Source organism: Nomascus leucogenys, chromosome 11 (assembly GCF_006542625.1).
Source record: "Nomascus leucogenys isolate Asia chromosome 11, Asia_NLE_v1, whole genome shotgun sequence".
Taxonomy (NCBI): Eukaryota; Metazoa; Chordata; class Mammalia; order Primates; family Hylobatidae; genus Nomascus; species Nomascus leucogenys.
In genome coordinates, this window is record NC_044391.1 from 20740618 (window position 1) to 20768056 (window position 27439).

Here is a 27439-nt window from a genome sequence, read left to right on the forward strand (position 1 = left end):
AGAACACTTACAAAAGAAAAAAGCGCAGTTTCTTGGAGGCTTGTCAGACGCTAAGACTGGGGAGGTGAGAACCAGGGCCCTTGGCGAGAGTTGGGGTGGGAATCGCGTAAGAAAAGCAATTTCTAGAGCGGAAAGGTGACCCCACATTACAAAAAGAAATGGAGTAGAAAAATAGGCTTGACTATTCTAAAGCTGCTTCATAAAGAATCTCCGGAAGACCACGGAGGAACCCCGCAAGGGAGCCAGGCGGATACTCAGCCGCTCCCGGTAGAGGGGCGCGCAAAGCTGCGGAGCCGCGTGTGTGGAGCTCCCCAGTGCACTCACTGCTGGCTCCCCCTCGGTGCTCTGGGCCCTTCCCAGCTCCCTCCACACAACCCCGCTCCCTCCACACACCCCCGCCCCCTCCGAGCTCCCCGACTCCTCCCCCGCGCTCCACGGCTCTTCCCGACTCCAGTCAGCGTTCCTCGGGCCCTTGGCGCCACGAGCTGTCCGGGCGCGCAGCCCCTAGCGGCGCGTCACTGCAAGCCGTCCTCCGCGCGCCTGCCTCCTTCCTCCTCGCCGGCTGTACGCGATCCAGCTTGGGTAGGCGGGGAAGCAGCTGGAGTGCGACCGCCGCGGCAGCCACCCTGCAGCCGCCAATCGGAGGTGCAGTCCGTAGGCCCTGGCCCCCGGGTGGGCCCTTGGGGAGTCGGCGTCACTCCTGGGGAGCTGCAAGGCTCGCCCCTGCCCGGCGTGGAGGGCGCGGGGGGCGCGGAGGTGAGCGGGTCGGGGAGGAGCGCGAAAGAAGGTGGCGGCGGCGGAGTTGAGGGTCAAGATGCAGTCGGCGCCACGCGCTGCATCCATCCTCCCTGATTCTGCGCCCTCTGCGGGCGTCCGCCCTGAGCTGCGGGGTCCCTCATCTCCTGGCACCTTGAGGTGGAAAGTGAGAAGGGTGGAGAAGGGTGTCTGTTCCACTGATTCCCCCTCCTCCTCCTCTTGGTTCCTAGAGCTAAGGGCAAGTCCTGAGGTTGGGCCCAGGAGAAAGAAGGCAAGAAGACATTGTCCCAGGTAGGATGTGTCCCAGCAGGAAAGAACAGGCAGGTTACTTTCGCCCCCTTGATAGTCTCCCTGCTACTTTGGGTTGATGCAGGGCATTTCATGTAAGATCATGCAGTGCTGCTTTGCCAACAGGCATTTCTAGCAGTCATTTGGTTTATTTCCCAGTAATGTAATCGTGGTGTTTAGGCCATTTCTGTTAGAAAGTAATTGGCCTCTTCTTTGACTGTCCTAAATTATCTCTGAGCCCTGTGTTCAGCCTCAGCCAAAACTTGTTGAAAATTATGCCCTAAAAATCTTGCTCTTAAAATAGAGCAGAGAGATAAAGAGCATTTTTGTTGGAAGATTTCCATTTATTATCTCTCCCACCCCGTGGAGAAGGATTGGTGTCAGTTTTTACTCCTCGGGCAGTTAGTTTTTTAGATGGAAAGACAGTCCAGGCCATAGTTAATTATCGCTCATCAGTATAGGAGAAGAAGAATTCAGACTCCTCCCTCACCCTCACCCCCAACCTCCTGACTTAGATTCTAGTCCTTTTAACAGCCCCACTGCTTGGAACCCTTTTTGTTTTCCAAACCACCTCCCCATCCTTCCTTTTCTGACTTTATTATTTCTTCAATTTATTTTTCTGTGTGTTTTTTCTTTCTTTAACCCTATAATTTTTTTACTCCGATTCTCTCTGGGTTGCTTCAAAGCTTGGAGGCTATTTAATGGAAAAGCAAAACAAAACAAAACACCCGTCCTAAATAATTTGCAGGATGTTTAGAAACATAAAGAGTAACTATATGTGCTGCCATTGGGATGGCCGCACTCTCTGCCTCTTAGCTAGTCACTCTGTCAGGGTATGGGGAAATGAGACAATATTGAGAATGATAACGAGCAAATTGTGCAGTAAGGAAATGAAAAGCTTTATTCAAGTCACTTTTTATTGTACTGGTGCTATGGAAAATGTGGTGAATGAGCATAGTTGTATTTTAATACTGAAAAAACAGGACAGGTGAAGACAAATTTTTAAAAGAAAGGATTGTAAATGAGTTAGAAAAGTGAGAAAGAGGATACACCAAAAATGTGAAAGAGTAAGACTGCAGGTGTGATAAAGGACATAGGACATCAGGAGACAGGAGACGTATTTATCCCTGCTGGGCCAGAAACCAGGACATTGAGGTAACTGAGACATTAACATAACAATAACATTGATAAATCACCTACCCCTTCAGGGCCCACATGTCTTTTCAGCAAAAAGAGAAGTCTGATCTAGAGAATTATTACATGTCTTTTTGTCCTGAATTTTTCTGATGTATTCCATAACAAAGAATTTTTATTGCATCCTTAGTTACACTGCCAGACAATGTGGAGGCAGTGATCACGGACAAGACAAACATGGTTCTTCCCTCATGCAGCTTATTGTCCAATGGTGGAAATAGTAAACAGTAAAGAAACAATTATATAAAATATTACAAAATAAATTTAACAAGGACTGAGTGAATTATTCTGCTATAGAGATGGAACAGTATATGGAAAGTTCCCAAGGTACATAAAGTGGTTGTTCTTTTCTCCTTCTAGAAGAGGATGCTGTGTGTGGACAATATACAGATAAGGTTAGAGAAGGGAAGCGGAGACTAACTCATTCAGGACCTTTTATGTGATAGTCAGGAAGGTGACTGTAGTTCTAAGTACAAGGAGCACTGATTTTAAGGAGAGACATTTTATGACGATTTACATTTTAAGATGATTTTAGCTGTTGTGGAGATGGTTTGGAAAGGGTCAAAAGAGAAAGTAGGCTGACCCATTAGGAAATGTTTGCAGAGTTCAGGTGAGATGATAGACACCTAGACCAGCCTGGTATTGGTGGAGAGGTATTTATGAAATATGTTGGAGAACAGGAGTTGGTGCAGGATTTTATGTCAAAAGTGAGGGTCAGCAAGGACTTAAGAATGACTCCCAATTTTCTGATTGGAGCAACTGGTGGATAATGGTGGCATTTACACATTTCCAGGCGAATGGGACCAGCTCTGGGTGGAAAAAGTTCAGGTTTGAACCTGTTAAGTTTGAGATGTCACAGAAAGAGGTTATAACCATATCCCCTTGGGAGGCAAAAAGGGAGGCTCTCCAGGACATAAGTGGATAGACTGGTCTTTGATAGGTAAAATTGGTGATTGTTAATTTAAGGTGAAACTAATGAGCTCAGTTTTCTGGTTTTTCTCCAGCAACCTTCACCAACTTGTATACAGATACAGAGAAAATGGATAACTAGAGTTTTGCCAAGCAGATAGGATGGAGAGTATGAGAGTTGAGGATCTTTTTAAGGGAGTGACTATAAATCTAGTCTTGGTTTAAAGAGAAACCAGAGCAGGCTGAAGGAGAGTGCAGGATATTAAGCAATTAGAGAGGCAGAGGTCAACGGATCAGATTTCTTTTGCTGTTTAGAATTATCAGTGTGAATATTTAAACTAAGATTATTGGAAGTCCTGGAGATAGTGCTTGGAGATTTCAGGAAGTGAGTGACTGAGGTGGGGTAGAGGCAAAAATGCATTGCCTCCAATGAATAAGTCAAGGAAATAAGAGCCACTGAAGTTGAATGGTTCATCCACTTGAATGATAAAGTCCAGGAAAAACATGATAGCTATTAGGGTAGAAAGGATGACCATGGTATACTGGGAGCCAGAGTCTGCAGTCATAAGGAATAAACTAGAAGTCAGTAGAGGACAGCAGTAAGGACAGGGAGAGGGTATGGTGAAGTACCATGAGCTTCAAAGGAACTGCGTGTTTGCAGGAGAGAAGATGAAGAAGAGATGTTCAGATGTGGGCTTACAAAGTGAAGATTACACCACCCCACCTCATGGCCCTGGAGAATTCTGTTTTCTTGATAGCCTCTCCAAATCTGCAGGTTGTGAAATGTCATCAAAACCTCTGTGGACAGCCCTTTCAGAGTTGCTGTCATCCAATAATAAATGCCCTATTTATGTGTGAAACAAATTAGGTTCTATTTTTCAAAATTAACATAGCACAACAGCTGCCATTCAGCTTCAGGAATGTTCAGGAAATCCTTCTAAACTGAAAACCTTAAGAGGCTGTCTAGCTGAGTGTAACTGAATTCCCTATCATAGTAATACATTCTCAAGTATTAAATGTGTACAGCCAGTCAAATGCCCATTCAAGAAAACTATGTCCTTGACACACACTTTTAGATTGAGCTCCCGAAGTTGAAGTGTTAAATATAGAGTGGTGACATTACCATTATTACACAGCTTCAAGACTTATTTAGTGTTGGAAACTACCACCAGAGTCAAGTATAACCTATTTGTTTGCCGTTTAACAAAGGAAATTGAGACTCAGAGAATCAAAGTGATTGCAGAAGCTTAGGCCTGCTCTTTCACCCCTACACCATGAAGACAAAACTTTCTATAAATGACGTAGTTGTTTTTTGTTTTTGTTTTTGTTTGTTTTTGTTTTTGTTTTGAGGCTGAGTCTCACTCGTTTGCCCAGGCTGGAGTCCAGTGGCGCGATCTTGGCTCACTGCAACCTCTGCCTCCCTGGTTTGAGCGATTCTCCTTCCTCAGCCTCCCGAGTAGCTGGGATTACAGGCACCTGCCACTACCCCTGGCTAATTTTTGTGCATTTTTAGTAAAGACGGGGTTTAATCATGTCGGCCAGTCTGATCTCGAACTCCTGACCTCAAGTGATCTACCTGCCTCGGCCTCCCAAAGTGCTGGGATTACAGACTTGAGCCACCACGCCCAGCCTATAAATGACATAGTTTTATCAGTTATTTAATTTGGATTCCTTAAGAATAACTTCAAAAGAAAAGGTAGAGACACTATGGACATCACCTGGGAGCTTGTGAAAAATGCAGAAAGTCTAACCTCCCTCTAGACCTAGAGAATCTGAGTGTGCATTTTAAAGAGGTCCCCAGGTGATCATATTTGCATTAAAGTTTGACAAGTGCCTTTCTAGTGAGTCATTCCCTTGGAAACACTGGTCTGCTCAGGTCAGCAGGATCGTGATGCCTGGAGAACTGGGGAGGGGATCCCCTTGTAGAACAGAAAGAAGAGATACAGTCATGGAAACATTCCGAATTTTGAATATTATGAAACAACAGGAACAAAGTGTGTTGTGGAAGGAGTGACGCATTTTAAGGAATGGCATTGCCTTTCCTAGAAAGTGAAGAGAGGAAATTGGAAAATAGTGACTGGACCTTCTGATACTGCCCCTCCTTGTGGAAAAGGGGAAAGAACTGCATGCATATTATTCAGCGTCCTGTATTCAAAGGTAACTACTACTCTTTCGCAAGTGTAATTTTCCATTACTACAAACAACAATGTAAAAATTAACATGAGTGAGGGTCAGAAAGCCACATCTACTATCGCCAAATGATGAAAGTATTAGATTGAATTCTGAATCTTTTACTAGAGTGATTTTCAATCTTGGTTGCATAATAAAACATCTGCTAATCTTTTTAAAAAATGCTGTTGCTCAGGATGAACCCCAGACCAATTAAGTGAAAACTGGGTGGTGGGGGGTGACCCGTCATCACTGTGTTTTAAAACTCGCCAGGTCATTAGAGCATGCACCTAGGGTTGAGAAACACTGCTTTAGTAGCTCATTCAGAAGCAGCTCTGAGATTGCAGTTCTGCTACTCCATGTGCCAAACAGTGGGACTCTCCCTCACTACCATAAGCATAGTGCCAAGCCAGGTCAGCAATATTCAGGTCACCCTCACTGGCCAGTGGGGTTTTCAGAACGTTGAGGGAAGAAGGATTTATTTCTTGAAGAAGCCTGCTTAGACTAACTTTTAAAACAAATTGATACATGTTACATATCTATGGGGTACACGTGAGTATTTGTTGTATCCATAGAATGTGTAATGAGCTGGTTGGAGTTTTTGGGGAATCCATCACCTTGAGTATTTATCATATCTATGTGTTAAGAACATTTCAAGTCATCTCTTCTAGCTACTTTGAAATACACAGTACATTGTTACTGACTATAGGCAACCTACTTTGCTATTGAACATTAGAACTTACTTCTTCTAACTGTACATTTGTATCCATGAACCAACATCTCTTCCTCCCCTCCTCCCATCAACACATCCTTCCAGCCTCTGCTATCTCTCATGCTATTCTCTACCTCCATGGGATCCATTTTTTTAGCTACCACACATGAGTGAAAACATGCGATATTTGCCTTTCTGTGCCTGGGTTATTTCACTTAACATAATGGCCTCCACTCCTATCCATGTTGCTGCAAATGACACGATTTCATTTTTTAAGGCTGAATAATATTTCATTGTGTATACATACCACATTTTCTTTATCCATTTGTTGATGGACATGTAGATTGATTCCATATCTTTGCTAGTGTGAATAGTGCGCAAAAAAAAAAAAACACATGAGGACGGGTATCTCTTTGATATACTAATTTCTTTTCCTGTAGATAATACCCGGTAGTGAGATTAGTGGATTGTATGGTAGTTCCATTTTTAGTCGTTTGAGAAACAACCCCCATGCTGTTGTCCATAGTGGCTGTACTAATTTACATTTCCACCAACAGCATATAAGGATTCCCTTTTCTCTGAATCGTTGTCAGCATCTGTCATTTTTCTCTTTTAATAATAGCAGTTCTAATTGGGATAAGTTGAAATCTCATTGTGGTTTTGATATACATTTCTCTGGTGATTAGTGATGCTTAGCATTTTTTCATATACCTATTAACCATTTGTTTGTCTTCTTTGGAAAAATAGCTATTCATGACCTTTACCCATTTTTATGGGATTGTATGTTTTTTATTGTGAGTTGTTTGAGTTCCTTGTATATTCTGAATATTAGTCCCTTATCAGATTAATAGTTTGCAAATATTTTCTTCTATTCAATAGGTGGTCTCTTCATTCTGTTGATTGTTTCCTTTGCTGCACAGAAGTCTTTTAGTTTAATATAGTCCCATTTGTCTATTTTTTTGTTGTTGTTGCTGTGCTTTTGAGGTCCTAGCCATAAAACCTTTGCCTAGACCAATGTCTTCAAATATTTCCCCAATGTTTTCTTCTTGAAGTGAGGGGTTTTGGGTCTTATGTGTAAGTCTTTAGTTGACCTTGAGTTGATTTTTGCATATGGTGAGGGACAGGGGTCCAGTTTTATTCTTCTGCATACAGATATCCAATTGTCCAAGTACCATATATTTGAAGAGGATATCCTTTCCACAGTGTATGTTCTTGGTGCCTTTGTTGACAATCAGTTGGCTGTAAATGTGTGGATTTTTTTTGTGGATTATCTAATCTGTTGCATTCATTGGTCTGTGCATCTGTTTTTATACCAGTACCATGTTTTTTCAGTTACTATTGCCTTGTAATACATTTTGAAGTCAGGTAGTGTGATGCCTACAGCTTTGTTCTTTTCGCTTAGGATTGCTGCAGCTATTCAGGATATTTTTTGGTTCTATATGAATTTTAGGATTGTCTTTTCTAATTCTATGAAAAATCACATTGGTATTTTGATAGGGATTGCACTGAATCTGTATATTGCTTTGGGCAGTATGGTCATTTTAATATTAATTCTTCCAATCCATAAGCATGGAATGTTTTTCCATTCGTTTATGTCATCTTTAATTTCTTTCTACAGTGCTTTGTAGTTTTCCTTGTAGCAAACTTTCACCTCCTTAGTTAAATATATTCCTAGTTGTTTTTTGTTTGTTTGTTTGTTTTTGTTTTTTTATAGCTATTGTAAATGGGATTGCCTTCTTGGTGTCTTTTTCAGCAAGTTCATTGTTGGTGTATAGAAATGGTACTGATTTTTGTATGTCGATTTTGTATCCTGCAACTTTATTGAATTTATTTATCAGATCTAAGAGTTTTTGTGTGAAATCTTTAGGTTTATCTAGATCTAAGATCATATCATCAGCAAAGAGGGATAATTTGACCTTCCTCTTTTCCAATTTGGGTACCTTTTATTCTTTCTCTTTCCTGGTTGTTCTGGCTAGGACTTCCAATATGATGTTGAATAGAAGTGGTGAAAGTGGCATCCTTGTCTTGTTTCTGTTCATAGAGGAAAGGCTCTGAGCTTTTCCCCATTTCAAAATAATGATAGCTATATTATTATTACATAGATCATATAAGCCCTTATTATGTTGAAGCATATTTTTTCTATGCCTAGTTTGTTGCAAGTTTTATCATGAGGGGATGCTAAATTTTCTCAAATGTTTTTTCTGCATCTATTGAGATGATCATATGGTTATTGTCCTTCATTCTCTTTAGGTGATGTATCACAGTTGTTGATTTGCATATGTTGAACCATCCTTGTATCCCTGGGATGCATTCCTGGAATAAATCCCCTTTGATCATGATATGGTTTTTTTTTTATGAGTTGTTAGATTTGGTTTGCTTCTACAGACACACACACGCATGCACACACACACTTTTTAGGAGACAGGGTCTTGCTCTGTTGCCCAGGAGGGAGTGCAGTTATGCAATCATAAATCACTGCAGCCTTCAACTTCTGGGCTCAAATGATTCTTCTGCCTCAGCTCCCGAGTAGCTAGGACTTCAGGTGTGTACCACCACACCTAGCTATTTTTTAAATTTTTTGTAGAGACAAGGGTCTCATTATGTTGCCCAGGCTGGGCTTAAACTCCTGGCTTCAATCCATCCTCCTGCATTGGCCTCCCAAAGTGCTGGGATTACAGGCATAAGCCATCATGTCTGGCCCTTGGTTTGCTAGTATTTTGTAGAGAATTTTTGTATCTGTGCTCATCAAGAATATTAGTATGTAGTTTTCTTTTTTGTTGAGCCTTGTTTGCTTTTGGTATGAAGATAATGCTGACCTCATAGAATGAGTTAGGCAGAATTCCCTCCTGTTTAATGTTTTGGAAGAGTTTGAAGAGAATTGTTGTTAGGTCTGTTTTGAAAGTTTGGTAGAATTCGGCAGTGAAGCCATCTGGCCCTGGACTTTTCTTTATTAGGAGTTTTTTAATTACTGCCTCAACTTTTTTTGTTACTGGTCTGTCCAGGTGTTCCGTTTCTTCCCGTTTCAATCTTGGTAGGTTGTATGTGTGTAGCAATTTATCCATTTCCTCTAGGTTTTCCAGTTTGTTGGTGTCTAGTTGTTCATAATAGCTTCTCATGATCTTGTGTATTTCTGTGGTATCAATTGTAATGTTTCCTTTTCCATTTCTGATTTTTTATTGGAGTATTTCCTCTTTTTTTCTTGGTTAGTCTAGCAAGTGCTTTATCAATTTTATCTTTTCAAAAAACAAAACTTTTTGTTTCATCCATCCTTTGTATTGTTTTTTAAGTCCCAATTTGTCTAGTTCTGCTCTGATCTTTATTATTACTTTCCTTTTACCAATTTGGGGTTTGGCTTGTTTTTACTTTTCTAGTTCCTTGAGGTACATCATTAAGTTGTTTATTTGAAATCGTTATGATTTTTTGGTGTAGGTGCTTATTGATATAAACTTCCATCTTAGCACTGCTTTTGCTGTATCTCATGCGTTTCGGTGTGTTGTGTTTTTATTTTTATTTATTGAGGGAAATTTTTTGATTTCTTTCTTAATTTATTCTTTGCCACCGTAGTCATTTAGGAGCATATTGTTTAATCATTCATTTTTACAGTTTCAAAAGTTCCTCATGTTATTGACTTCTAGTTTTATTCCATTGTAGTCTGAGGAAATGCTTGATATGACTTCGATTTTTAAAAAATTTTTTGAATCTTATTTTGTGTTCTAACATGGTCATTCCTAGAGAATGTCCATGTGCTGATGAGAATTTGTATTCTGTAACTGTTGTATGAAATGTTCTGTGAATGTTTGTTAGGTCCATTTGGTCTAACGTATAGTTTAAATCCAATGTTTCTTTGTTAATTTTCTGTCTAGATTATCTGTCAGATGCTGGCAGGCGGTGTTGAAGTCCCCAACTGTTGTTGTATTGGCGTCTGTTTCTCCTTTTAGATCTGATAACATTTTATTTATATTAATATATCTGAGTGGTCTGTTGTTGGGCGTATATATGTTTAGAATTGTTATATCCTCTTGCTAGAATTTATCTATTATCATTATATAATGACCTTCATTCTGTCTTTATACTGTTTTTGACTCAAACTCTGTTTTATTTGATATAAGTATAGCGACTTTTGGTTTCCATTTGCATGGAATATCTTTCTCCATCCCTTTGCTTTCAGTCTTACATGTGTTTTTATATGTTAGATGGGTTTCTTGTACCTAGCATATACTTGGGTCATGATTTTTTATCTATTACTAGTCTATATCTTTTAAGTGGAAAGTTTAATCCATTTGCATTCAAAGTTATTCAACAATGAAAACTTCCCAAGTCTAGTGAGAGATATAGACACCCAGATACAGGTAACTTAGAGATCTCCAAACAGATACAATACAAAAAGATCTTCCCCACAGCACATTATAGTCATATTGTCAAAAGTAAAAGACAAAGAGTGAATTCTAAAAACAGCAAGAGAAGAATGACTAGTCACCTATAAAGGAACCCCCAGAAAAATAAAATTTTTACCTGTTCACATTCTGATCTACAGAAGGGGTTTGAACTTGCTTTGCAAAATAAGCAGATAATTAGTGTCGTTTTGTTTTTGTTTCTGTTTGAAAAAGTCTTGATCATCATGATTGTTAGATTTAAAGATTTTGCAATTCTTATATTTTGGGAGATGCTACAGTATATACTCAGAAGAACTCCGGGCTGGGATATAGGAAACTTGGATTCCCTTGTGTGAATCTAGCAACCTTTCTCACCGTTAGATAATGCACATGATTACCATTAACTTTCGAATGAAGCGAGCATGGATTTCATTACTTCTGGTTTCTTTAACCGCTCCTGATTCCCAACATAGCCAGTGACATCTCCAAATGGACACTGACAGTTTTTTTTCCTACTCTGGTACCTCTGACTCCTGCCTGCCTTTCTGGGTGCATGGACCACACCAAGGGAGTGGTCTATCTTGAAAGGTGTGAAATGAAACATGCAATTGATTTAAAAATAGTAAATATTCTTCTTTCCCAGGATCGGTTGCTCCTAGGTAACGCTGAGGAGCAATGAAATGACCAAAGAAAAAGGAATAATATACTACTTTGAGTACAACTGTAATTGTTACACCTTGATACTTACAACCCCAAAAAAACACCCTTTCCTAAACTCGTTACATGCACCTAAATAACACGTCTTAGCTGGACTGACTACCTGGGTTCAAATCCTGGCTTCCCTATTTTCTGTCTTTATGTCCTTGGATAAATTAATTATCTTCTGCAGGTCTCAGTTTCCTCATCTGCAAAGTGGGTATGACAGTATTAGCACCTGTCTCTTAGGGTGGTTGTGGGGATTCAACCAGTTAATACATAAAAACCACAAGAGAGCTGAAATACATTATGTCCTATATAAGCATTAAGTAATATTACTATAATTATTGTCTTTCTAAAGTTTAACATACTGATGTATTTGGAGTTACTGGATGTGACTCATTTCTAGGGTAAAAAGTTGAATTTTCCTGGCTCTAGTCGTTTCAAATTTCATTTAGTAAAAACCCCAACTTTTTTCTGAAACATTCCACCTGTGCCTGTAAAGTCCATTAAATCCTCTAAAGTGGTCCACATCTGCTATGAGCATAAAAGAAATTGTGCAATGAGGGTAGAATGGAAGAGTATTTTTCTTTCAGACCCAATTTTGGCACTAATTCCTGGCAACCTGATTTGTATTCTTCAGCAAATTATTCCAAATATGAACATTTCAGATGTTAGTCTCTCAACTAAAAAATAATTTGAGAGATTTTTCCAGGAAGAATAACTGCATTGGCCGGGTGCGGTGGCTCAACGCTTGTAATCCCAGCACTTTGGAAGGCCGAGGCGGGCGGATCACGAGGTCAGGAGATCGAGACCAGGGTGAAACCCCGTCTCTACTAAAAATACAAAAAATTAGCCGGGCGTGGTGGCGGGCGCCTGTAGTCCCAGCTACTCGGAGAGGCTGAGGCAGGAGAATGGCGTGAACCCGGGAGGCGGAGCTTGCAGTGAGCCGAGATTGCGCCACTGCACTCCAGCCTGGGCGACAGAGCGAGACTCCGTCTCAAAAAAAAAAAAAAAAAAAAAAAATAACTGCATCATAGTTTATGCAGCCAACAAATAAAAGGGCGTCATGTTGCGGTCCAAAGGGCGTGGGTGGATGAGCAGAAAGAATACTCGAAGGGCTGTAGGCAGATGAAAGATGATTTTATTCAACAGCAACTCTGGTCAACAACTTTCTCACACTGTCCATCCTGTCTCAGCTGCTTAGTCTGGTGGCTCCCACACACACAGCTCCCTTGCCTTCAGGGTCAGCAGCTTAACTATTTCTCTGGGCATGGGCAAGCCAAGCTGTGTCCTGGCTCCCCCGTCTGTCTGCAAAGACAGACAGCTCTGACTCTCTGTCTCTGAGCACAAGAGTGCATCTACAGTGTCAGCAGGGCAATTATACCTTTTACAGACAATAGTGGCTTAGAGCCAACTGATGAGTTTTCCCTATGTTATAGCGATGGTGGTGAGCTTCTGTTATGTCTACATGGCTATGATAACAAGTAACAAGTGAAGTTATATGCCTGCACTCTGAACTCACTCACTCTAGATGTTTACCTCTGCCTGTCCTTGACCAAAGCACAGCCATGTTCTTTACAAAGGGGAAGAAAAAGATTTCATACATATTATATAATTTAAGACCATAAACACATTACTAATCCCTTTTTCCATGGGTAAGCTATCTTTCTCAATGATACATTGTAAGATCTAGGGTGAATGATAGAAGTCCATGGTATTTACTCTTTTGTTATATTTTGATGCCTATTTTTCTGAAGATATTATTTAAGTGCCAGGGTTCATTGTTAGCTAATTTGTCTAGCTCTCATTTAATGATAAAGTCACTAGCTACTGAAGTATATAGGGAACTTTATAATCTCCACCCCAAATGACTTTAGACAGTTTTGGTTTAAATGGCTTTTTAAAAAATGGTTTTTCTTTCTTCTCTTGTCTTGTGAGCCATCACTTAGTATCACAGTCCTCTCTGCCTCCAGCAGCATTTGTGACTTGCTGCCTCTGATCTGCTCAAAAGCTGGGTAATCATACTTGTTACAAGTGTGTTTTTCAAAAAAGTTCTGAGTGAAAACCTCAGTCCCTTTTTTCATGTGCTCTAGTGAGGTAGGGGGCAGAACTTGAATCCAGAGGCAAGGTTCAGACACTGGACCAAACTGAGGTCAGAGCAGAAGCACCTCCCCATAAGACATGCCCATCAGTGTGCCATGTCAGTTTACTATTGCCATGGCAACACCTAGAAGTTACCACCCCTTTCCATGGCAACAGCCCAACAACCCAGAAATTACCACCCTCGTCCTTGAAATTTCTGCATAAATCACCCCTTAATTTGCATATAAATCAAGTAGGTTTAAATATGACTGCAGAGCTGCCGCTGAGCTGCTACTCTAGGCACACTGCCTATGGGGTAGGCCTGCTCTGCAAGGAGCAGTACCTCTGCTGTTGCTGTAAACTGCTGCTTCAATAAACGTTGCTGTTTAACACCACCAGCTCGCCCTTGAATTCTTTCCCAGGCAAAGCCAAGTACTCTCCTGGGCTAAGCCCCCATTTGGGGGCTTTCCTGTCCTGCATCACTAGTGTCTTGCTGCTCAAAGAGGGGTCCTCAGAGCAGCATTGGTATTGCTTTCATTAGAAATGCAGAATGTTGAGCCTCCCTCCAGACCTGCTCAATCAGAATCTACATTTTAACGAGATTCCCAAGTGATCTGTGTGCACATTAAAATTTGAGAAGCCCCACTTTAGCACATCACCTTTGTGACAGTTAATTTTCCTATTGAGATGCTTTTTTAAAAGCCAAAAGATTTATATCATATGAAGAGAAACCAGAATAGTGATCCTTTTTTAGCTTACAAATTGTGTCTTACTGTGCTGTATGTTAAAATGTGGTGAAATATTTTACCTCTAGAAAGACAGGACATTATTACAATGTCTGGAAGTGTTTTAATGTTCAGTAATAGGTAACCGATGACCATTTTATTTTCTCTCCCCTAGGATATTCTTGGTGATCTTGGAAGCGTCCATATCATGGAATCAATCTCTATGATGGGAAGCCCTAAGAGCCTTAGTGAAACTTTTTTACCTAATGGCATAAATGGTATCAAAGATGCAAAGAAGGTCACTGTAGGTGTGATTGGAAGTGGAGATTTTGCCAAATCCTTGACCATTCGACTTATTAGATGTGGCTATCATGTGGTCATAGGAAGTAGAAATCCTAAGTTTGCTTCTGAATTTTTTCCTCATGTGGTAGATGTCACTCATCATGAAGATGCTCTCACAAAAACAAATATAATATTTGTTGCTATACATAGAGAACATTATACCTCCCTGTGGGACCTGAGACATTTGCTTGTGGGTAAAATCCTGATTGATGTGAGCAATAACATGAGGATAAACCAGTACCCAGAATCCAATGCTGAATATTTGGCTTCATTATTCCCAGATTCTTTGATTGTCAAAGGATTTAATGTTGTCTCAGCTTGGGCACTTCAGTTAGGACCTAAGGATGCCAGCCGGCAGGTATGTATTTTACATTTTTATTCTTATGTATCTGGTATTTTGTAGTTAAACAACTAAGCAAATATCAAACATTTTAAAACCAAATTCTGACACTTTCCAATGATTATCATTTGAAAATTAATTATGAGCACCTGAAGATTAATGTCCTGACCTTGTAAGGGCACATTCCCATTCCCAAAATGATGTGGAAAGCTGGGGAAATAATGTGAACGTCATCCAGTTCAACTTGAGAATAAAGCAGATGGGGTGCTCTGTCAACACCATTGTGGAATGAGCTTTTATAAGTAAACACATAAAATATGTTTTAAAAATCTTTTAAATGTGCTTATGCATTACAATTAAGCACGATTATAAAATACTTTTATTGTTTTTGTCCGTAAAGACAGTTGATGAGATTCCTTAGAAAATAAGTTTCAGTATTATATCATTGTATGCTGTATATCAGAGTCATGATAGCCATTTACTTTCCAGTCTTTATTTTAATGACTAGTAAAAGAACATATGCTTTTCTACAGGCTATTTCTGAATCCTTTTTTCTCTTTTGCATATCCACCAAAGTTTAGCAGTGGATATAGAATAAGCAAATGAGACAAACCTGAATTTAATAATATACCCATATTTATACCAATTTTAAATTTTTAACAGAAAATAATGTGGAACAGTGATTAAATTCAAAATGAGCTACAGAAATAGTCTAAATTTGTATTATGTAGTGTTTGTGCCTTTATTTTGAGTGTTTGGTTTATTTTTAGACTTATTATACTGTATTATAATTTATACAAATTTTTTTCCAAATGAGTTTTAAAAAAAGTTTATTCCACCATTGTCACAACTGTAATAAATTTAGAATACTTTTTTCTTATTTGTGTTATAAAAGGACCTCTATTTTAAAAGTTCATAAATGATTATATAATATTCATTCAAATGGGATTTGTCATTCATCTGGTTAATGTTATCCAAGATTAATAATCCAAAGAGTGTTATATTGTCACCATTATGTAAATAGAAACATGCAAATATCTCTATGTGGTCTATTTTAGAGTCCTTATACAAACATCTTCAGGGATATATTTAGGAATTTGTTTTCCCCAAACATTACTTGGAGACTCTATAGCAATATTTTTCTAGCCCTGAATGAGGTGGCCTACCCATTAATCTTAGTAGCTCACTCCAGTAATGAACTTGGTGCTCAATAAATACTTTTTGAATTTTCAATTATGTTATAGTATCTAACAGATTTCGATAGTTTGAAAGCCTACCCTCGCCTCCACCCATCACGTCATTAGAGTTTCTGTAAAAGTAATATCTTAGTCTTAGAAAAGGACAGTTGCTTTTCTATTTAAATTAACTAAGCCTTATAATTTTTTTACTTGCCAGGTAATCATCATTATTTAGAGATGAAAGAATTTAATATACTGACCAATGAAATAGTATAGCTGAGATGACTATGGTTTTTCTGAGATAGTTGGTGTATTGGTTTCTAAGCCTAAATTTTACTTAAAATCTTACTAAAGTTTATTAAAAATACAGCACCACGACATAATTTAAAGGTTTTAATTGCAGATGCCACCATCCAAAGTGCATGCCCACTTCCACTCATGCTAAATATCTGTAAAGGGCGATGTTTGCACTCATACTACTATACAGAACTGCTACAGTCCTAAAACTACATATTGTTCATTACAGCAGGGGTTGCCAGCCCCACACTGTCCCCTGTGGGAATTAGAGAGATGGAGTGGGGCAGGGGCATGGCCAGCAGCTCAAAGTCTACCTAAACCCCTGGAGAGGGGGCCTTACCTGGCTGCTGCTACTGAACCATGTGGCCTAGAAGAGTACACCTTTCTTTCCACCTGCCCTCCCACCCCCCACCTGGGGGATCCCCTCTGATGATCCAGGTTGCAGCTACATTTTCCTGTATTTTATTGTCCTATTATCACAAGTGGTAAGGACTTTTTTGTTTTTATGACACTATTTAAAACCTATTAATAATAGGTTAATACATTCATAAATGCCTTATCTCCTGAACTTTAACCATTTGCATCACTCAAGGTCATCACAGGTGATGCTCCGTAAGTGGAGCATGCGATGCTACCATTTTTATAAACAACAATGGTAATGCTGAGTCTTTTTGTTTTTTCCACAGGTTTATATATGCAGCAACAATATTCAAGCCCGACAACAGGTTATTGAACTTGCCCGCCAGTTGAATTTCATTCCCATTGACTTGGGATCCTTATCATCAGCCAGAGAGATTGAAAATTTACCCCTACGACTCTTTACTCTCTGGAGAGGGCCAGTGGTGGTAGCTATAAGCTTGGCCACATTTTTTTTCCTTTATTCCTTTGTCAGAGATGTGATTCATCCATATGCTAGAAACCAACAGAGTGACTTTTACAAAATTCCTATAGAGATTGTGAATAAAACCTTACCTATAGTTGCCATTACTTTGCTCTCCCTGGTATACCTAGCAGGTCTTCTGGCAGCTGCTTATCAACTTTATTATGGCACCAAGTATAGGAGATTTCCGCCTTGGTTGGAAACCTGGTTACAGTGTAGAAAACAGCTCGGATTACTAAGTTTTTTCTTCGCTGTGGTCCATGTTGCCTATAGCCTCTGCTTACCGATGAGAAGGTCAGAGAGATATTTGTTTCTCAACATGGCTTATCAGCAGGTACTGAATGTGCTTGTTATTTATATGATGCTAGTAAAATACTTTTTATTAGTATAAATTGTAAAACATAAAATTTTACATGCCCTATAATGGAAATTTGATTTTGTTATGCTACGGGAGGGGAAAGAATTGTTCTTTAAACAATGTTTTTGCATAATAATTATGTGGCTAATTCAAAATTATTTAAGTAAAGGCTGCTACCATCCTTTTCCATACAGAATAAAAGCAGAAAAATAGAAAGTTGGGTTCCCCCCCTTTTTCAATGTTATAATTGCAATGAGTGCTTTCAGTATTCAACAATTCATTATTTTAATGTTTTATAATTGGCTGTGCTCCACAAAATGATGAGGCAACTCTCAGTAAATGTATACAATAAAATTAGAACCAGTAAAAATACAAAACAGAACAGGAAGACAAGATCAGGATCAAAAAGTCGAATACACCTCTGCGAAGAGTGTCTACACAGCTTCTCTTTTGGCTTTTAGATTTTCAATACAATGAGAAAGGCGACCCTATTATTTACAAAGTTCTTGTTATCAAAAACCAGAAAAGATAATAGTTCCACGGGTGAAGCTTTTCTAGCACTTAGCTCTAAAAACAAAAAAAAATCTCAGGAAGCGCTTCATGGAAGGGGCTTGATGATGAGGTAGACTATGGTTTTCCTCCATAATTCCCAATCCACAAATGTAATTTAAGGGGTTTCCCTGAAGCTGTTTGGTATAGCATTTCTCAATGAAAGCCAAGAACATTGCACCAAAACAAATGTGTAAAAGCATGTGCATTTTGTAAGGATCGAAGGCATCATAGTCCAAGTATGTGGCATCTAGTACTTAAGCTTGTTTCAACAATAAAACCTAAAATAATATTTTTCTAATTAGTAGATTGATAACCTTTAAGCCATTCACTCTCTGAAAAAAAAAGCAACTTCTCTTAATGGGATACTAAGGCTTTTATTGTTGCTCAGTCGGCTCCCTTACCTCCTTCCAGTCATTTGCCCAGATCTCACCTTCTCAGCAAGTCCTACGCTGGATACCATTTTAAATGCCACTGCCTCTGCCCTAACCAGTATTCCCAATCCCTCTGACTTACCCTGCTCTACCTTTCTTTTTTTAATAACACCATCTTCTAACACACTTGATTTCCATGTTAAAAATACATTTACCAGTGTCTGCCTTCCCCCATCAGAATGTAAGTTCATGAGAAGAGGGATCTTTGTCTATCTTTTCCACTGATACACACCCAGTGCCTAGATCTGAGCCTAGACATTGTGGTCACTCAAACAGTCCATTTGTGGGATGAATGAATGAACTGGGAGAGCAGGTAGATCCAGGTTGTAGTCTCTGAGTACACTGGGTAATGCTGTTATTCCGTATTGTATAGATATCAAATAAGAAGATGGTAAGAACTCTGTGGCCTCTTTCAAGATGATGGTATGATTGCCTCGGGGAACTAATAGCTAAGAAGCAGCTTTTCGTTGTTGTTAAATTTCAAGTATGTGTTGTTAACTGGAATTGGACAAAGTTAAACTGTTGTTAGAATCTGTTTTCCATTAATAGATACTTATTTAAATCAAAAATTTCAGCTGAAAGAGTCCAATACTTTATTTATACTCTAATTATATTCTGAATGTAAATAGAACTTCTAAAGGTAGTCCCTACACAAAATAGCACAAATTCAGAATTAACTGTCTGACTTGATTATATACCCATTATCAATGTAAGGAAAAGACGTTTGGAAAAAATACTGTATATAGATGACACAATTGGATAGTTGGGGATCATATTAAATGAGGCAGTTCAAGTGGATAAATATTTGAGCTCCATTGGCCTTTATAGCCAGGGAAATCACAGCTTTCTAGGAAGAGAAGATGAGAAGAAAGATAAAACAGAGATATATTATTCATGTGATGGAAGAAGATACTGACATAGTTTAGAAATTCCCTGACTGGATCCAAGTTGAACTAAGGCCAGACTATATCCCAGATATTCAACCATGTTTAAACCAGCTAGTAATATTACTTCAAAACTAAGTTTAACTGTCGGTAACTTCTTTTGTGTCACCCTAGAACCAACTACTAGGTATTTTATGGTGTTGGACTCCAGAGTCCCTGTAATGATGATGGCAAAGCTTCGCCCCTCTATTCTGGCACGTATACAAGGAAAGAGAAAGTTTTGTCCTCCTTTTGTTTAATTCTCTTTTCCCTTACACCTGGAGCAGTATCATCCAGTAACAGGGTCTCTGTAATGGTTTGTTAGACTGAATTAGTACAACTTAAATATATCCGTATATGACCAGATTCTTCTTACGCCAAGAGTGAACTCTGTGCTGAATCAGTTAATGTTCTACTAAATAAAGGAAATTCACATTCGCTTTCTTGTTAGGTTCATGCAAATATTGAAAACTCTTGGAATGAGGAAGAAGTTTGGAGAATTGAAATGTATATCTCCTTTGGCATAATGAGCCTTGGCTTACTTTCCCTCCTGGCAGTCACTTCTATCCCTTCAGTGAGCAATGCTTTAAACTGGAGAGAATTCAGTTTTATTCAGGTATGTGGGGTTTTGTCTGGTGAAGGATTGTGCAGGATAGGATTTCCTTGTTAAGAACAACTGCATTTTAAATATGTTCCTTATTAAAAGGGTGCCTTTGAGGCTGTATTTATGAATCCAGATACATTATGCTGGAAGCCATCTTAGGACTGCTCTGGTTAAGTAAGTGAAAGATCAGTCAGTATATGATTGTACTGGAAGACTTTGACAGCACTGCCTTCCCGTATACTATGTTAAGAATGAAAAAGTTATCTTAAAAGAGAAAATAAAAGTGGGGAAGGATAAGCTTAGATCAAATTTAATGTTGAAAGTCAATTTATTATTAGCCAAGTGAATGAAAAATTATTTTATGTTTTGAGTCATCTTGATTTGTCCAGAAAAATCTTATTAATTTGAACTCAAGTGGGGATGTCAATCTGAATATTTCAAAGAATTGTGTGTATATATACACACACATACAAACACAAGCAGTAGCAAACTAGGTAACTAGATTAATGGATTATGACATGCAACCAGCCTTAAGAACTTTGTTAGTATATCAGTAGTATACTAATATGTATGGATGTCTGTAAAGGGATTTCAAACCACCATTGTATTCTTTAATAAGTTAAACATTCACCCTCTCCAATAATATCTAAATAATAAGGTTGCATATTTTAAAAATATATAACTGAAGCATAGACCCTTCCTATATTTTCACAAAATCTGTACTGGTTGTATCCAAATGGTTTACAGCGTAGTAGACAGATTCATGTCCTTTGGTGGTACACTTAAGTTTTGTTTCATTTCATTGCTTATTTGCTTGTTTGTTTTTAAGGTCCTGTAAAAATCTCATTCAAAGCAGGGCCAAATGCTTATCTGAATTTATTTTTCCTTTTTGAAGAAAAGGAAGAGTACTTTCCCAACAGCTAGTTTAATCATACCCAAAAAGAAATAGAAGGTTCTAGACAGATGCAAATTATCATTGTAAATTTAGATGAGTAATTGCAAATATTTTGCCTGCTGGAGGGTTGATATTTTCCAGTAAAGTTAGACATTACATCATTATACTGATGTAATATTACTTTTATATAACAGACTATTTTTCAAAGTAAGCAGTCTTAAACATAATAATTTAGCGAACTAAAGAATGGTGAGCTTTTAGAATTTAACCTGTAAAGTGCCTAACTGAAGTATTCTTAATAAACTCTATATTTGAATTATTGTTTATATTAATACTGCAGGATTTTTCATATTTGCCTATTAACCAGTGTGTATATGTGTGTGTGTGTGCCCATGAGGATGCTCATTTAATTTTAATTTAATTTAATTAATTTTAATAATTTTAAATTAGTTTATTTAATTTTACCATATGTCTGTTTATGTATTAACAGTGATGTGTCACCTAACAATAGGGAACATTCTGAGCAATGAGTCGTCAGGCAATTTTATCATGTGACCCTCATAGAGCATATTTATACAAACCATGACCTATTGCTCCCAGGCTACAAACCTGTACAGCATGTTACTGAACTGAATACTGCAGGCACTTGTAACACAATGGTAAATATTTGTGTATCTAAACATATCTAAACATAGAAAAGGTACAGTAAAAATAAGTTATATAATCTTATGGGACCACCGTTGTATATGCAGTCCATAGTTGACCAAAATGCCCTTATGTGGCACATGACTATATTTATGTGTATGTGTATACACACACACATACATACACATTTCTTTAATACACAACTGGTGGGAATGTGAATAATTTTTATAAAGAAGAGTTTAGCAGTATGTATCAGTACCCTTAAGGAAAAGCTAGATGTTTTGACCAATAATCCTACTATTAGAAACCAGTCCTAAGAAAATAAATCAAAATATGGAAAATGGCCTAACATGACATTTATAGTTGAGGAAAGTTGGAAACAGTAAATTACCAACAAAAAGGAATGGTTTAACAAATTATGAATATCCATTCAATAGAATATTATACAGTATTAATGTCATTTTCATATTTAATGACATGAGGAAAATGTTCTTGATAAAATAAATGAAGTAGTAAGAATATTAAACTGTATGCAGTAGGGCCTTATTTGTGTAACATAAGGTGTGCAAAATAATACATATATATGCATATATAAAAATATTAATATTGTTTAATTCAGTAGAGGACAAAGGTTAACTTGATAATTTAAGACAAAATAGTTTTATCAAAATATAAACATGGTATATCTTGATAGCTTAATTTATGAGTTTCAGTCATTTGTTTCTTATTCTTTGTTTCTTTTCCTTCCTCTCCTGGCCCAAGTCTACGCTTGGATATGTTGCTCTGCTCATAAGTACTTTCCATGTTTTAATTTATGGATGGAAACGAGCTTTTGAAGAAGAGTACTACAGATTTTATACACCACCAAACTTTGTTCTTGCTCTTGTTTTGCCCTCAGTTGTAATTCTGGGTAAGATCATTTTATTCCTTCCATGTATAAGCCGAAAGCTAAAACGAATTAAAAAAGGCTGGGAAAAGAGCCAATTTCTGGAAGAAGGTATTGGAGGAACAATTCCTCATATCTCCCCGGAGAGAGTCACAGTAATGTGATGATAAATGGTGTTCACAGCCGACATATAAAGTTCTACTCATGCCATTATTTTTATGACTTCTATGTTCAGTTACAAGTATGCTGTCAAATTATTGTGGGTTGAAACTTGTTAAATGAGATTTCAGCTGAATTAGTGATAGAGTTTTCTTCAAGTTAATTTTCACAAATGTCATGTTTGCCAATATGAATTTTTCTAGTCAACATATTATTGTAATTTAGGTATGTTTTGTTTTGTTTTGCACAACTGTAACCCTGTTGTTACTTTATATTTCATAATCAGGCAAAAATACTTACAGTTAATAATATAGATATAATGTTAAAAACAATTTGCAAACCAGCAGAATTTTAAGCTTTTAAATAATTCAATGGATATACATTTTTTTCTGAAGATTAAGATTTTAATTACTATTCAACTTAAAAAGTAGAAATGCATTATTATACATTATTTTTAAGAAAGGACACATTATGTTAGCATCTAGGGAAGGGTGCATGATAGCATTCCTATATTTCTCTCATAAAATAGTATTTGAAGGATGAAATTAATTGTATGAAGCAATGTGATTATATGAAGAGACACAAATTAAAAAGACAAATTAAACCTGAAATTATACTTAAAATATATTGGAGACATGAAATACATACTGATAATACATACCTCATGAAAGATTTTATTCTTTATTGTGTTACAGAGCAGTTTCAATTTCATATTAATATACCGATCAGGAAGAGGATTCAGTAACATTTGGCCTCCAAAACTGCTATCTCTAATACGGTACCAATCCTAGGAATTGTATAATAGTTCCTACTTAGAACAAAAGTATCAAGTTTGCACACAAGTAATCTGTCAGCTGACCTTTGTCGCACCTTAACCAGTCACCACTTGCTATGGTATAGGATTATACTGATGTTCTTTGAGGGATTCTGATGTGCTAGGCATGGTTCTAAGTACTTTACTTGTATTATCCCATTTAATACTTTGAACAACCCCGTGAGATAAGTAGTTATTATCCTCATTTTACATATGAGGGACTGAAGGATAGAAAAGTTATTTTTCAAAGGTCATGCAGTTAATAAATGGCAGAGTGAGGATTCAAGTCCAGGTAGTCATATTCCAGAGGCCACGGTTTTAACCACTAGGCTCTAGAGCTCCCGCCACACCCCTATGCATTATGTTCACAATGCCAATCTAGATGCTTCCTCTTTTGTATAAAGTCACTGACATTATCTTCAGAGTGGGTTGGGTGCATCCAAAAAATGTATAAAAATATTATTATAATAAACTTATTACTGCTTGTAGGGTAATTCACAGTTACTTACCCTATTCTTGCTTGGAACATGAGCCTGGAGACCCATGGCAGTCCACATGCCTCCCTATGCAGTGAAGGGCCCTAGCAGTGTTAAATTGCTGAGATCCCATGGAGTCCTTCAAAAATCTCTGTAGAGTTGGTCTTCTCCTTTTCTCTTCCTGAGAAGTTCTCCTGCCTGCATAACCCTTCATTAGGGAGCACTTTACAAGCATGAAAGATATTAGGGTAAGTGGCTAATTATAAATCTACTCTAGAGACATATAATCATACAGATTATTCATAAAATTTTTCAGTGCTGTCCTTCCACATTTAATTGCATTTTGCTCAAACTGTAGAATGCCCTACATTTCCCCCACCCCCATTTGCTATTTCCTTATTAAAATAGAAAATTGTAGACAAGATACAATTATGTGCATTCCTCTTCTTGCAATTATAACATTTCTAAACTTACCCACATAGGTACTACTGAATCCAACTGCCAACAATAAAAAGACTTTTATTTAGTAGAGGCTACCTTTCCCACCAGTGGCTCTTTTTCTACAACTGCATTGTCAGTTTGGTAATTCACTCACGATTCTCTAATGTTCTCCTCTTGGTAAATTTTATTATCTTGTACCTTCTTTTTTTTTTTTCTTTTCTTTTTCTTTTTTTTTTTTTTGAGACAGAGTCTTGCTCTGTCGCCCAGGCTGGAGTGCAGTGGCACGATCTCGGCTCACTGCAAGCTCTGCCTCCCAGGTTCACGCCATTCTCCTGCCTCAGCCTCCCGAGTAGTTGGGACTACAGGCGCCCACTACCATGCCCGGCTGATTTCTTTTTGTATTTTTAGTAGAGACGGGGTTTCACCGTGTTAGCCAGGATGGTCTCAATCTCCTGACCTCGTGATCCGCCTGCCTCGGCCTCCCAAAGTGCTGGGATTACAGGTGTGAGCTACCACGCCCGGCCTATTATCTTGTACTTTCTAACTGAGCCCTCGATTTTCTTTATTTTAATTATATTTCTCCCCACTTGAGAATCACTTGTTAGTTCTTGGTAGGAATTCAGTTGGGCAATGATAACTTTTATGGGCAAAAACATTCTATTATAGTGAACTAATGAAAATAACAGCATATTTTCAATATTTTCTTGTTCCTTAAATTCCACTCTGTTAACACTATGCGTAACCATTTAATGTGAAAATGAAATGAAATATTCCTAAAAGTTAAATGACTATTAAAGCATATATTGTTGCATGTATATATTAAGTAGCCAATACTCTAAATAAAAATACCACTGTTACAGATAAATGGGGCCTTTAAAAATATGAAAAACAAACTTTTGTGAAAATGTATAAAAGATGCATCTGTTTTTTCAAATGGCACTATCTTCTTTTCAGTACTACAAAAACAGAATAATTTTGAAGTTTTAGAATAAATGTAATATATTTACTATAATTCTAAATGTTTAAATGCTTTTCTAAAAATGCAAAACTATGATGTTTAGTTGCTTTATTTTACTTCTATGTGATTATTTTTCTTAATTGTTATTTTTTATAATCATTATTTTTCTAAACCATTCTTCTGGCCTCAGAAGTAGGACTGAATTCTCCTATTGCTAGATGTGAGAAAGTGGTGGTGAGAACCTTAGAGCAGTGGAGATTTGCTACCTGATCTGTGTTTTGAGAGGTGCCCCTTAGAAAATTAAAAGAATGTAGAAAAGATACTCAGTCTTAATCCTATGCAAAAAAAAATCAAGTAATTGTTTTCCTATGAGGAAAATCACCATGAGCTGTATCATGCTACTTAGCTTTTATGTAAATATTTATGTCTCCTCTATTAAGAATATTTAAAATCATATTTAAATATGAATCTATTCATGCTAACATTATTTTTCAAAACATACCTGGAAATTTAGCCCAGATTGTCTACATAAAAGGTTTTTATTTGAATTGTAAAATATTTAAAAGTATGAATAAAATATATTTATAGGTATTTATCAGAGATGATTATTTTGTGCTACATACAGGTTGGCTAATGAGCTCTAGTGTTAAACTACCTGATTAATTTCTTATAAAGCAGCATAACCTTGGCTTGATTAAGGAATTTTACTTTCAAAAATTAATCTGATAATAGTAACAAGGTATATTATACTTTCATTACAATCAAATTATAGAAATTACTTGTGTAAAAGGGCTTCAAGAATATATCCAATTTTTTAATATTTTAATATATCTCCTATCTGATAACTTAATTCTTCTAAATTACCACTTGCCATTAAGCTATTTCATAATAAATTCTGTACAGAGCTTCCCCCCAAAAAAGAGATTTATTTATGAAATATTTAAAGTTTCTAATGTGGTATTTTAAATAAAGTATCATAAATGTAATAAGTAAATATTTATTTTGGAATACTGTGAACACTGAACTAATTATTCCTGTGTCAGTCTATGAAATCCCTGTTTTGAAATAAGTAAACAGCCTAAAATGTGTTGAAATTATTTTGTAAATCCATGACTTAAAGCAGGATACATACATAGTATAACACACCTCACAGTGTTAAGATTTATATTGTGAAATGAGATGCCCTACCTTCAATTGTTCATCAGTCGGTAAAACAAATTCTGATGTATATTCAGTACAAATGATTAGCCCTAAATGAAACTGTAATAATTTCAGTGGAAACTCAATCTGTTTTTACCTTTAAACAGTGAATTTTACATGAATGAATGGGTTCTTCACTTTTTTTTGGTATGAGAAAATTATACAGCACTTAATTTTCAGAGATTCTTTCCATATGATACTAAAAAATGTTTTGTTCAGCCTAACATACTGAGTTTTTTTTAACTTTCTAAATTATTGAATTTCCATCGTGCATTCATCCAAAATTAAGGCAGACTGTATGGATTCTTCCAGTGGCCACATGAGCTAAATTAAATCACAAAAGCAGATGCTTTTGTATGATCTCCAAATTGCCAACTTTAAGGAAATATTCTCTTGAAATTGTCTTTAAAGATCTTTTGCAGCTTTGCAGATATCCAGACTGAGCTGGAACTGGAATTTGTCTTCCTATTGACTCTACTTCTTTAAAAGCAGCTGCCCATTACATTCCTCAGCTGTCCTTGCAGTTAGGTGTACATGTGACTGAGTGTTGGCCAGTGAGATGAAGTCTCCTCAAAGGAAGGCAGTATGTGTCCTTTTTCATCCCTTCATCTTGCTGCTGGGATTGTGGATATAACAGGAGCCCTGGCAGCTGTCTCCAGAGGATCAAGGCCACACCCGAAGAGGAAGGCAGATTAGAGACCAGAAAAGACCTTGACTACTTCCCTACTTCCACTGCTTTTCCCTGCATTTAAGCCATTGTAAATCTGGGTTTGTTACATGAAGTGAAAATTAATCCTTTCTGCCCTTCAGTTCTTTATCCTGATACTGTTTAACACTGTCTGAATTAAATAGACTGCAATAATTCTTTCTTTTGAAAGCTTTTAAAGGATAATGTGCAATTCACATTAAAATTGATTTTCCATTGTCAATTAGTTATACCCATTTTCTTGCCTTGATCTTTCACTAGATATTTTGTATCTGCTTGGAATATATTATCTTCTTTTTAACTGTGTAATTGGTAATTACTAAAACTCTGTAATCTCCAAAATATTGCTATCAAATTACACACCACATTTTCTATCATTCTCATAGATCTGCCTTATAAACATTAAAATAAAAAGTATTATTTAATGCTTTAACTTCTGTTTTGAAA

General features: G+C 37.3%; 1 protein-coding gene across 1 annotated transcript; it reads left to right on the forward strand.

The window, feature by feature from the left end:
- The first annotated feature begins 403 nt into the window (after positions 1–403).
- On the forward strand, positions 404–27439 carry STEAP2 (STEAP2 metalloreductase). Its single transcript, XM_003252381.3, has 5 exons — positions 404–756; positions 14083–14607; positions 16751–17278; positions 19660–19824; positions 22115–27439. Exons 2-5 carry the CDS (start codon positions 14116–14118, stop codon positions 22400–22402), a joined length of 1473 nt encoding a protein of 490 aa, XP_003252429.1. The 5' UTR covers positions 404–756; positions 14083–14115; the 3' UTR covers positions 22403–27439.

Excerpts from the sequence above, each read along its gene's own strand:
- STEAP2 (XM_003252381.3), top strand. The coding sequence starts at position 14,116 with ATGGAATCAATCTCTATGATGGGAAGCCCTAAGAGCCTTAGTGAAACT. Across the intron at positions 14,608-16,750 it reads CTAAGGATGCCAGCCGGCAG|GTTTATATATGCAGCAACAA; the intron begins GTATGTATTTTA and ends TTTTTTCCACAG. Across the intron at positions 19,825-22,114 it reads GAGAATTCAGTTTTATTCAG|TCTACGCTTGGATATGTTGC; the intron begins GTATGTGGGGTT and ends TCCTGGCCCAAG.